Here is a 14,335-nt window from a genome sequence, read left to right as displayed (position 1 = left end):
GATCGAGTTCGCCAGAGGTAAGTACTCGAAAATAACATCCAACAAGCTATAAATAATGAGATGATAAATAATATAACTCGATGCCGTTCAATACAGACAAATTCGCGATAACCCGAACATAACCTAGTAAATAACTAGTAATATATTATAATGAATGATAATAATATTCGGTCCGCGATACAAAAACAAAAAAAAAATATATATATTAATGTTTGACTTACACATTCCATGGTAATTGGAGGGACAAGTATATAAACTATAAATATATACCTAGCATTAGTCCTCTGCAAGTGTCCTTTATGGCATTTTTAGAGAACACAATACGACTAAACTAGAAGATTGTGGTCTTAGGTTATTGTACAGTATAATACCAATGCCGTGCATATCACATATTACAATATAATAATATATATTATGACGAATAGCTACTATATAATATATACTCGGAGTAGCCAGAAGATGGCTATATTCGGGGTATGCGCATAATATTATGTATTCAGGTATTCTACTATATATAATATACTAATATTAATAATTGTAATACGGTTTTAAAATTATCGTAATGTCACATCTCCGCCGTTGAGAATAAATTTGGCTCGTAAATCGGTAAATTGGCATTTCAAATTCGATATTTTAGTTATTGCGGACTACGCGTAAAATTACATAGAGCCGGCAGAGTTATATTATTTTATTTATTTACCATTACTGTTTATTCGAATAGATAAAATGAAATCGTATACCCCAACATAATAATCGCAGTTAATTCTTCCGTGATAAGATCGGCCGATGACCCATCCATAAACGTTTTTTTTTTATCTATGACCTACACTTGACATAACAATTTTGGTCCAATTTATTTTTTTTCTACGAACACTGACGCGATTGCTTGCAATTACCTCGTACACGATCGCGGGTTCGTGTAAGCTCCAGCGGCGGTGCATTATTGTACTGAAATAATAAATAATAAAACGGCAACTGTCCGGTATCAAAAGAAGTAAGGCTCAGAAACATTTTCGCCTTCAAATTAATACTAATATCAAATGTTGATAGGTAAATAATTATGTTAAGTGATTTAAAATTTTAAAAATACTTGGTTTATTTATTTAATCTATTTGTAGAAGACCTGGATTATATAATATAATTATAACATTAAAATAACACATGCCTTTAAAATAGGGGGAGGGGTAAGATTAATCATACGATTTTTACCTTTACGTATATTATTATTTTCAATGAAATTTCTACGATATTTAGTCAAATATGATCACATTATATTTATAGCAACAAACCTATTTACATAGTTCTACTGTATATCATTACACTATTCACATTTAAATTACTAACAGTAATATATTACTATTACAGTAACAATATCATAATAATAAACATTTTATTATAAATGCAATATGTTTGGCAATAATTAGTTCAACTTCCGTAATACTAATACCTACATAATTCAATTGATTATATTGTATTATAAATAAATTATAATTATATTATATCCTTAGGAATAGAGGCTGAACTGTTTTTCGTTTGCAATGATTTCAAATTTAATACATCCACTACATAGGTGGAGATCTGGGTAGGGTGAGGCTTACGGGGGCTTAGCCCCCCTAAAAAAAGTCCACAAAGCCCCTCCTTTCTTAGTTGTGTGTGATCGAAGCCTCCCCCCTAACATTTATGTTAATAATGTTACCCCCCTGCAATTTTAATGGATCTCCGCCTATGATCCACTACCTACAATAAGAGTCAATAACCTACTATTAATGATGAAATATCTTCACTAAAAATCTATTAAATAGTATACTCTATACAGCAAACGACTCAGGTTTTTGTTTTGTAAGTTTAATTCAACCTAGTCAAACTTTTGTCATCATTCATCACAACATGCCATCTTTAGTCTTCAATTACCTTTTATATTTTTTAAAATAAACACAAATTATTGTTATAGTATATTATATTCCATTTTTATTATAATTTTGATGTTCTGATATCGTAACCTACTTATAGTGTCAAATAAATCGTTTTTCAGGTTATTACAAATTTAAATTGATGATTTAAAAAAACGGACGTTTATGAATTTCATTTAATTCGATGACAAGATTTTCACGGTGTAACATGAAGTATAAACACTGAAATAAAAATCATCAAGATTTTAAAAAACTAACGAAAAAAAACTTTTTTCACTCATTAATTTAAGTTTAGTTATCGATTTTGAGTTGTTTAATTTTAAAGAAAACTAATTTAAGAAAACTTTTGGTTTAATTAAATTGAATTCATACTGATAGGTGTTAATAGATCATGTATATTATTTATTTATTTATTTTCAAATATACGGACAATACGTCCTATTACAATATTACAATAGGGACAATAGGGTAGTGTATAGTGCAATTACAAAATAATTGTACACATATTTAATAGGTAAAGAAAAGATTTTGATCTTAATTTAACAATTAAATAGTATATAGAGCTTAAGGACTGATAATTATAGTCGAAAACAAATTTATTACCCGCGTTCATTAAAAGGTTGGCAGGGCTGTTCAGGATATAGTTTCTACCAGACTGAATTTGGTAAAATAGTTTAAGATTTCGGGTATTAAATGGATTTATTTTGAATTTGATTAGGGCAAAGAGATCGGAGCAATCATTAGAACCCAATATTAAGTTGCGTAAGAATTTTGATAGTAAAAGTGAACGCCTATCAATAAGGGTTGAAAAGTTCAAAAAGTTAAGAACATTTTGATATGACCCAAAGATTGGTCTAGGAATATTAAATTTAAAAGAGATAAACCGCAAAAAATTGTTTTGAACTAACTCGATAGATTTGTTCTGTTTTTTTTTTTGTATTATTGATCCAAATTAGAGGACAGTACTCGAGATTAGAGTGAAAAAGTGAACGGTAAAGTGCTTTCAGTGCTGTTGGGTCATTAAATAATCGACATGTCCTTTTAATAAATCCAAAATTAAGCATCGTTTTATTTTTAATCATTTCGGTGTGATTTGAGAAAATCAATTTGGAGTCGAACATTACTCCAAGATCTTTAAAATCATATACAAGTTCTAGTGTTATTCCTGAAATAGAATAATTAAAATTAATCTGGTTTTTTTATAGGAATAACGCATGAATTTGCATTTTCAATATTTAATGCAATGCAATTATTTTCAGACCACAAGACTAAGTTATTAATTTCGCTCTGTAAATTAATTGCATCCTGACGCGTTTTTATTACATTGATGATTTTTGCATCATCAGCAAATAAAAACAGTTGAGACTGCTCGATGGCGCTTGGAAGATAATTTACAAAGATTGAAAGATGTTAAAAAGCAGAGAGGACAGGTAATCTCCTTGGTGGACGCCCGAAGGGACTCTGAAGGGGGAAGATACGTAGTTTTGGTGTTTAATAAGAATTTGACGATCGGAAAGGAAAGAATGAAACCATGACAAAAGTGAACCGGAAAAGCCAAATGACTGTAGTTTATTGAATAAAATATCATGGTTAATTCTATCAAAGTTAGTATATACTATATCTGTCTGTGTGTTGGATTCGAAGGATTCTAATATTTTATTTTTAACCAAGGCTAGATAAATCCAAATTGGTTATTACTAAGGAATGATGAGCAATAATTAGTTATTTTCGATGATATTAATTATTTATACCAACAATAACGTAATATTACATAAAATATACAACTTAACTAAATATAATTTGTATATTGTACTACCTACGTACGTTTCAAACCTCAAACATTATTGTTGTTTCAAACATAAATTAAAAACTAAAATATAAATATTTTTGGTAGTGTCAAAACGATATAACTTTAGTAGGTATATGGAGCCAACAAGATTTTTGTGAGTTATGATCTATATTAGTTTACATTAGAATATAATGCAGTTCATGTTTTTGTTTGAGTCCACTGTTTTCGGTTTCAATATAATAGGTATATTATTAATTTAACATTTATCTTTTAATTTGTATAATATATAATATTAAGCAGGTAATAATATAAAGGTCAGGTTATTATTTAATCTTGTATTTTAAAAATGTACACCACTAAGATCACTAAAAAGTTTTGTTTTAAAGTTTAAAGTTTAAGTTAATATTAAATTGATTTTGATCACAGATCAAGAACCTTTAATTATTCTAAGAACCACTTTATGGCTGTTAGATAATCTTAAAACTTTCAGACACCAAGAAAATAACGCTGATTAGAATTCTTTTGGTTCTGAGCATTTAGGATAAATAATAAATATTTCATATTTAAATGACATTGATTTAATTAAAATAAGCAATTTAATAATGTTTATAATAATTGCAAGTATAATAAATATTAATCATATTTTAATAATTTGTGATAATTTTATCTGCATTGTGTATTAACAATAGAAACATTAATAATTATAAAACTTATAACTTAACTCTTATATAAACACAAATTATGTTCAATATATAATATATATTATGTTCATTATATTGAATAAGTAAACACAAAATAAATAAATAATATTTTTAATTAAAATCATATACCGTACTTTGAAATATCAACTTACATTATTAACATTAATCTGTACAATAATTAAGGCTAAAAAACATGCAATGCTATATTTGAAATTTAATAATAATAATAAAAACTGCATTAATCTATCAAGCCGATGCGATCAAATTAAATAAATTACATTTGATTTTCGAAGCAAGCACTAAACTAAAACAGAATTTATTTCTGTCCTACTTGTCATCATCATTGGTAAACATAGCAATGAAAATACTCTAATAAGAATCATTCACATGTTATTGGGACGACTGCCCACGGGACTTAAGGAGAAACGAGATGAAAAAATTTGAGATAAAATATAATATTACAGTATCTACTTAATGTAGACACATTGAATAATTAGGATATCGCCAAACACCATTGTGCTGACAGATTTAAAAAAATACAAATTATTATTACACATCTAATACAAGACTAGGTACTACAACTAAAAATGTATCATTTTCGGTATAAGACTTTTATATCTATCTGAATGTATTTCGAAATAAGATGAAAAAAATGATATGAAATAAATCTATATAAGTAATGTGCTATCAATAAAAACGCGTGTTATTGTATTTTCCAGTTGTTTGATTATCTCTAAAGCAATTCCACCTGCGTGTTCTGAACATCAAATTTTTTTTTTATCGCTATCTATTTATTCTAAAGCCATTGCTTTGAAGCATGACCGTTAAATTTCAATATGCCCTTAGGCGTTCGGCCATTAGTCCTGATAATAATTAAATTAATTCAATAATAAATCATAATTATTACGAGTAGTAGATATTAAAAAGTGGTTACATTAGTTAAGACATCACTTTGTATATATTAGTGTGATTGTACAAAATGAAAATTTTAAAGAACTATTTATTATTTTTTAACTATATTTTCAACTTTGGTAGATACATTTTAGATGTGTGGAATATATCAAACACATTATACACATTTAATATTTACCTAAACGACTAGTATCGGTTTTAAAATGTAAATAGCTGTACATAATATAACTATTAACTATGATATAATAGATTATTATAATATTTTATATGATTATAGGTAACTACTACTGAAAAAGTTCACAAATATCGAATTTGATATTATATAAGTTCGTACATATGAAAGTTCACTTATTTGTACGTATGTACCTATTGAACGCGTGGGATATAACAAAATGTATATCAGCAATTTTAGAGCATATTATTGGTATTACATGTTTTTCGTTTAAATTAATTAATATCACCTAATAATAATTATGGCCGAAATAGTTTTACAACTAGATATTTTATTAAAATATAGTTAAAATTAAAAATTGAACGTAAAACGTTTAAACGTATATATAAATCATCACCGTCCATCTGGCGGGCTTCAAAAGTCCAACACTCTGGTTTCAGTAGAAGTTTTAGAAATCGTGGCCTAGTATAATATATAATAACAGCAAAATATTATTATAGTACATGGTTTAAAAAAACTTGAACCAACGATTTCTTTCTCAATGTTCAAAGAATAATTTTTTAAAGTAATAATTAAATAAATAAACAAATAGGTTAGTAAATAGATAAATACGTGGATATTTGTAATTTATGAATAAATATGATAAAAGGCATTATATTAGCGTAATTTAAATATTAATAAATCGTCAGTTCAAGTATGTATAGTATTTTTAAATTGATTTATTGGTTAACAGAACGAAACAACGCATACTATGTTAATTATATAAGGCTAAATCGTTAAAAAAGGTAAAGTTATTTTAGTCAATGCGATTGATTAGTTAAATATTATTTTCAATAAGAAAATCATAGCTTGAATAGGTAGGTACCATGTTTAATTAGTTTTTTCTTAAAAGAATAGTGGTGAAGGTGCCAATAACTATTTTAGTTCTTACGTAAACGTCTTAACATAACTGTCAAGAAAAAAAAAGCTTAAAATAATTGCGTTTAATTTTTACATAAAAAATCTTAATTTATTAACTATGATACACCTAAACATATTTTTAGATTTAAAATATCATTACCAATATCTTTGATTTCATTTAAAAGAAAATAAATAGTAAATAAAATAAATGTAATTTCTGTTAGATTAAAAAATATTGAACAAATACGTTCTTATATAATATGTTGACTTATAATTTATAAATATATTTATATTGACACAATAAAAAAAAAATGTCCTACTGCCAATTATTATTAATAAATATTACGATAGGTTAGAGCTATAAAGATATGGAGTGATAGCAGAAAGAGAGAGAGAGAGATTTGGTACCGCACTATATCGTATTCTTCTACCCAAAGAAAGTTAAAGCAAACAGTTTAAAAAGTCCAATAATAATTATATTATACGAATGTATATTTTTTTAAGAAATTATTCCTCATCATTAAGTTTAATCATAGAATATCAGTAAAATATTTGTTGATTTTCAATGTTGCTAATGCCCCCACATTATTAAAACAGTTATCGTTAAAAAACGAGTTTCAAATGTATCATTATATAGGTATTAAGCTGTGGTAGGTACACTAGATACGAGTGCGAGTAGGAAACGTAAAATGGTGTGTCTATAATAAAATATTGAATTGAAGGAAGGAGTACTATATTACTATTACTTACCACAAATGTTATAAAAAACACATAAGTTCAATCCTATTGTACTGTGCGTATTTATAGAACTTCCTATGACTTAACTATACGTGCTATTTGAGATTATTGGTTTTTAGACTTTTACTTTTATAATAATATTATGGCACGCCGAATGCGTAAACTGTATAAAAGGAAAATGCAATATTTATTTTGATTTCCAACAACAACGCATGCGAAAACTCTTACAAGTAAGGACGTGAAAATACGGATAGCTGCAGGGCGTTTGTCGTGTGTGCGTGTGTAATATATTTGTATTAGCGTTTTTATGCATTATACTGTAATATTATGTGAACGATGACCGACGATATTTAATGGACGGCTGGGGGGGATGTTATTATTAGTTATTACTTATTACTATTATTATTATTATTATTGTCATTCGACCCGGCGAACCGATATGGAAAGCGCAGGCAGCCGTATTTCAGTGGTGCATGCGGTGGACGCCAAACTGGCACTGGGTCTCACCTGGGTCACCAGCGTCCTCCTGGTGCGTATATTGAACGCTCCGTATACGATCGGGTTCATACACGAATTGGTGCACGCGAACATGAAGAGTGCATGCTGTACCTTCTGATCGACCATCTGCGCCGACTTGTGGTCCGTCCAGTACCTGTGCAACAAAAAACCACCGTACGAAAAATTTTAAAAACATAATATACAAATTAATAATAATTATTTATCGTTGTGGGCGATTGTAAACAAAAGTACTCGTTAATAATTATGTTCTGTTCGAGTTAAGAAACGTGGTCGGCGGCCGAATTGTGCGAAGTGGCGTAGCAATATCACACGGCAGATATACTGCAGATTATTGACTGGGCGGGAGTGACAAACGGCGGTGTTGTGGACCGACGAAAACTGGTCGCCGCCAACTACGTTTCTTAACTTGAACAGAGTATAGTAATACGATTTCCCGTTTAGTTTAAAATATGTTTTTTTTTCAACAAACGACTAATAAAAACATCCTTATAAACACATCCTAAAATTTTGAAAACACGTTATGAACTCAGTAAATTAAGGCGAAATTAAATATTCAATATACTACAGCTCAAACTCAGATTGACACATATTACAGGCGAAACTATGAACATTTATTTTATTTATAAATATAAGCTATACCTAAGTAATATAAAATGTATAAAACTGTGGTATTTTTCATTTTTATTTTTATTGAAACTTCATTATATTAACATTATTATAATGATATCTATACGATTTTCGTTAGTGGATTGACTATAAATCTTTAATGTTCAATAAGAGCAGTGACGTCATAAAAATGTCTTGAAAAGTTGTAAGTATGTAAGTTTGTTTGGGATATGAGTCTAAAGATAACGGTAGATGTATGTATGTTATATATAAACATCAGAAGGAAAATTTAAATAAAAGTTAATCAAGAGTTTTATATTCAAAGTATAGTATTAAAACATTATTTTTCGGAAACTGTCCATGTTGCTTCAGGTGTCTTTCAGGATATCACCTATCAACAACAATGTTTTTATTATTTATAAACGATTTTCAATCGGTTATAAAACACTCTAATATCCTAATGTTAGCCGATAGTGCCAAATTATTTTTAAAAAATAGATTCAATCCACGATTGTAGTAAAATACAAGAAGATATAAAACAATTTAATAATTGCTGGTAATTTAATAATTATTGGTGTAATTTAAATGGGTAATATCTTAATATCAAACAATGTAAATTATTAACATTTAAATATTTAATATAAGTAAAACCAGTCTTGTTTATGATTATAAGCTAAATAATGTATTTATAGAATCTGTTAAATCGTTTATGGACTTAGGTAACTTTTGACTCTAAACTATGTTTCAACAGTCATATTGGAAAAATAACAAATAAAACCTTATTAAATCTAGGTTTCATTACACGCACATGCTTACATTTTAACAAATACAATGTCTTACGAAATTTATATTTTGTAAGATCTTAATTAGAATATTCCTTTGTTATTTGGTACTCAGATAAAATTTGTACTGTTCAAAAACTTGAAGCAGTCCAAAATTGATTTCTCTGTTTTCTATCCTTCGAATTCAAAGTTCAACGCCCACAACATACTAAGTTTAATGGTATATTATCGTGTTTTAATTTGTAATTAATAAAGGAAAGTAGAGAGTACCCCTCTATATATTGTCACTAACATTATTGTTTTGGTTTTACAATGGTTTTTATTATTATTTTTTTTTTTATCCTGAATACAAAATTACTACCAGAAGGAGTGCTTTGATTTCAACATATAGTACTTTATCTTTTAGTTCTGTTAATATTTATTATAGCCTGTATGTTGAATTAATATTATAATATTATAATTTTTTATTCGTTTCTATAGCGATAGACAAAGCGTTAGAAATTAAAATCCCATTTTTAGCGGTTTTTTGTAATTTGTCGGTAGTTTTTCCCATGGCATTAAATAACTATTGAGAAAATCGAAAAATGACGTTTTTAAAATACCATCTCAATCCAATTCGCTAAAAGATAAGATACTATATCTTGAAATCGAAGAACTCCTTCTGGTAGAACTTTTGTATACAGGATAAAAAAAAAATAATAATAAACACCATTGTAAAACCACTAACTTCCTCGCTCCGCTCAGAATCGTTTTTCTTATACAATGATATTATATCATTGAATTCAAGTTTAATACAATCCATTATACATTGACCCACTTGTAACCTACTGTACAGCAGAGCGACATCCACTTACCCGCTTTTTTTTTATTAATTAACCGGTGGCAACTTAGACAATTGGGTGGTTTTTAACTGTGGGGGAGGGTACTGTAGGTTTAAACACGTGTATTTGTTGGTTTGGCAGAATTTTCTAGTGGGCACCCGTAGGTATCTGCCATGCCCAGGTGGGGGATGGCGACCTCTCTCTCCAAACACCATAACTGCCCGAATAGAAGTGCCGCCCGTGGCCGGGTTTCGAACCGGCGACGGTGCGCATCGCAATCGACGCCTTAGTCCACTCGGCCACTTCGTCCCCCACTAACATTATTAAACAACTCCATAGAGTGTCCTTATTTGTTGGAATAATTACATTTTCAAATAAATAATAAATCTACAAGAAATCAAAACAGTTTTTTAATTTATAATATTTCTAAGAATTATTTACGCTATATTTACGCTTATAATATCCAGCAAATATTCTGACAAGTAAAAATTTTAGTTGATTTTAAATTACGGTTATAAATTTATGTTATGATATGTTTATATTTGTATGTTTATGAATAATTTAATTTTGATGTAATTGGTACTAGTTACTAATTATAGTTGTGTTTTTTTTTATTTAATGTAAATTTATATACTCCTCTACACAATGTATTTGTATATAAATTATTTTGTGAATGGAGATTTGGAGATTTCTCCTTTAATACAGAATACTAATAAATAATAATAATAATACAAATAAATTAAAATGTAGGTATATTATTATTCTTATATTCATGTTTGAAATTAAATCTCCATTATAAATCATTAATCAATAAAAGGTTAAATTTATATTATATTAATACATGTGTTTAAAAAAAAATTATAGGTAATATAATATTATACATACATTAAAAAACGAATTTTTTAAATATGAATTGTGTATTCACAAGTAGTTTTATTTATACTACATAAAGATAGTTCAATAATTGTATGTAAAAAAATCAATAGAAAATCTGATAAAAATAGTTAAACGTTGGATAGGATTATAGATTTCAATTAAGAAAACAATTAGGTATGGCTATGATTTATTTTCTGTAAAGCATATTGACTACTAAAGTACTGACAGGAATACAAGATAATTATAATTATCATGTGCATATTAAAATTAAATCTCTAAGATATATCATAGTATTTAAAGTTTAAAATATTGAATTATTTAAAAAAAAAAATTCGTAGATTTCATGAAAATATTGATTATATTCCGAGTTTCACTTATCAAACATTTATATCATAGTACATGATAAGCTTTTAGCAAATATTCAGTTCTAAATAATAATTACTTTAAATATCATAACAATAATCTTAAATAAACTATTCAAAATTCTATAGGCACAACTTAAAAATGGTTAACACATTTTACATTTTTCACATACGTCTAATTAATAAATAAAACAATTGGTCAAAATTTCCAATCTTATTAAAAAATAATAATCCATAAATGAACGTTTTCTACATTAGTTTTTCTCGTCATTAAGTAACGAAACCACCTAGTGAAAATAAAAATACTTTTTTCATAAAGTAACTAAGTTTAGATAAAATTCCAAATAAGGCTTCTTTAAACTTTTCAATAATTCAATGTTGGTACCTACTAACAAAAAAAAGGCCGGAAAGTATGTAACCACTATGCTGTATACAGGTGTTTAGTGCACCTCGTCATTGAGTAAGTCAGAGTATGTTATCAGTTCAAATTTGGACTGCATATTTTATATTTAAACCAAGAATAATGATTTTAGTTATTTTGTAGTTATTTAAAAATATTTTTCGTGGGGATTTGAATCTTTTACGTATATTGTTACCTACTTACCTATATTTTATATGGATACACAAGAATATTTTCAAAAAATAGACTAATTTTATACTATTGTCTATTTACACCTCGAACCTATTCACACCGGTCTACAGTAAGTCGGTGGTATTGACAACAATAATAATAATATGATAAACAAGTTAGGTAAGCTAAACAATGCTAAACATATTTAATACATCGCAATATATTATAATTTGTATATACAATGTGTCCGTGTATCTGTATATATAGTAGCTATTGGCAATAAATAAAATATATCTTAGGAAGTAATATTAAACAGACTTCGGATAGGCCACACATGGGTGACTCACAAACATCTTATGGACAGATCCGAACCCGAACAATGCCAAACTTGCGGTGAAACCTCCACGGTTGAACACATAATATGTCACTGCCGTAAATTCGCCGACATCAGAATTAACCTCAACATATCAGACAACCTGGAAGAAGCCCTTAGCCCACAGTCTATCAACATAAAGCAAATAATTAACTTTTTAAAATTAACGGGATTATATCACTTAATATAACCTAGATATTTCTCAAACATACTGTTCATTATTATGTACTCATTTTTCTATTTATCTTTGTATCTATCTATTGTTATTTTCATATTCTATTGCTCTGTACATATCACTATTAATGTTTCTTTTTGTTAAAAAATATTAATGTTTTAATGCCAATAACCTTTGCTGTTGCGGCTTATGTAAATAAAAAAAAAAAAAAAAAAAAATATCTTAATATCAACAATCATAACTAACAGAGGGACAAAAACAACGGGGATATAAGGTGTTCTAAACATATTTTGTGTAGAAACCTAAAATATGTTCTTTTATAATAATTTATGAAATGCAATGTTTTTGACAAAAATCAATTCAGCCTACCGAATTAATTACTAATGTTAAAATAAATTACCATTCTTGCAATATAAATGCCTATAACATAAAGTATACTTATTAATATTGGCTGTCCTAATAAACCTAACCTCTGTCAGACCGTCTTCACTCAGAATCGTTTTTCGTATGGAATGATTTATTATCGAATTCAAATTTAACACACACATTGCTTGACATACTCAATGACGAGATACGCTCGACACCTGGTACTAGATATATGCAATGAAATCATAAGGAAAAACACTTATATGAAAAAATAAAATCACGAATTTAAAAAAGTTATGTCTTGAATCAAATAAGTATCTATCTTATATTTTACATTAAATTCAGAATCAAATTCATCGATATGCAATTAAATTCTCAGCCCTGTAGATTAGAATTCATCTATTTCTATTATACCTATAGGTATCAATATATTTAAATGTTTAATAAATATCATGTGGGATGATCATTGTTTTCGTTAGTTAAATGTGTAAACAATATTTTTTTGCAATAATTAACTAAATAATATTCTCATTGTTATGAAGACGCTGCTATAATATTAAATAAATTATAATGTTCTTCGATTTTTTCATTATTTTGTTTAGTAATTGATTAAATTTAAATACATAACATGTTTAAATACAATAAATTATAAATAGCTGGTAGTAATTAAATATCTAGTTGATATGTAGTGTATATAAAATATTTTGGCAAAACGAAAACTTTTATGATAGAAAGTATAATTTAAAAAATGTAATGAGCAAAGTTTCTTAGCCTTTAAAAATTCTAGTTATTTGAAGACCCGGTTGCATTGTTTTATATTAGCTTAACATCAATAGGTACTAAAATAAACAATTATAAGGTAGTTTATATTAGCGTATTGACATAATTTTAATTGCTATTGTTCGAATTTTATCAAGAAGTAGGAACCGTGTTTACATTAATCGATTTTACGTTAAATAAATGTGTAATAAGCCACATTATTTCATCGATTAAAATTAGAGTAAAACTGTTATAAATCATACACATTAAAATCGACTCTTGAACTAGATACGTTTGTTTTTAAAGTCAATTTTTATATTATAAACGAGGTGAACATTGAAACCGTAAAAAATACTTTGTTAACAAGGCCGTGTCAATAAAAATAAAAACAAAAATAAATTGATTAGAGGATTGAGTGAAGAAAAGGTGTCCCCACTGGGCATCATCCTACTTATCAACATCGCCACTCTCCACGGGGTAGCAATTTATTGAACACGCGATTCTTGTCAAAAGTGTAAACTATATTTATTAATGTTATTTCAGAGGTACCTATTTTCATGTAGTCATAAAAAATCCTCGAAAACAACAACATTAGACAACTGCAAAATAGCCACATCGGAACTTGTCATCTGCACCTTTCAGAAATTGCACACTTATATGACGGAGGACGACCATATTGAATCTGAAGGTTACTATTATTGCCACTCGTTAAGAATGAAAACCGAGTATTATTTCGAATGTCCAACAGGAAACAGCTGCCATCCTTAATGGAACGATATTGTTTGTTAACAAAATGAGTGTGGAAAAATAAAAACAAATATTTAAAAGTTTCAAACTCGCATAGCATACAAATAATAAATAATAATAATATTATAATTTATAATCAAGTTAATCAGACGTATACGTAATAACTCCTGGACTTTTTAGAGTACCTACCTATATTAATGAAAGTATGAAACAATAAAGCAAGATTAATTAATTCATCAAATACCAAAGAAAAGAA

At 27.7% G+C, this 14,335-nt stretch overlaps 1 protein-coding gene across 3 annotated transcripts in view; it reads right to left on the bottom strand.

Moving 5' to 3' along the window:
* LOC132951305 (adipokinetic hormone/corazonin-related peptide receptor variant I-like) overlaps positions 1-14,335 on the bottom strand; it is a 97,314-nt gene that overhangs the window by 28,450 nt on the left and 54,529 nt on the right. For 2 of the 3 annotated variants that reach the window (XM_061023126.1, XM_061023127.1), the window contains exon 7: positions 7,630-7,774. In XM_061023126.1, the coding sequence (XP_060879109.1) occupies positions 7,630-7,774 (145 nt within the window). Of the gene's footprint in view, positions 1-4,495; positions 5,947-7,629; positions 7,775-14,335 lie in introns of those variants that run through there. The other variant, XM_061023128.1, reaches the window with a different exon arrangement.

Source organism: Metopolophium dirhodum, chromosome 8 (genome assembly GCF_019925205.1).
Source record: "Metopolophium dirhodum isolate CAU chromosome 8, ASM1992520v1, whole genome shotgun sequence".
NCBI lineage: Eukaryota > Metazoa > Arthropoda > Insecta > Hemiptera > Aphididae > Metopolophium > Metopolophium dirhodum.
This window is presented reverse-complemented; position numbering and strand designations above follow the sequence as displayed.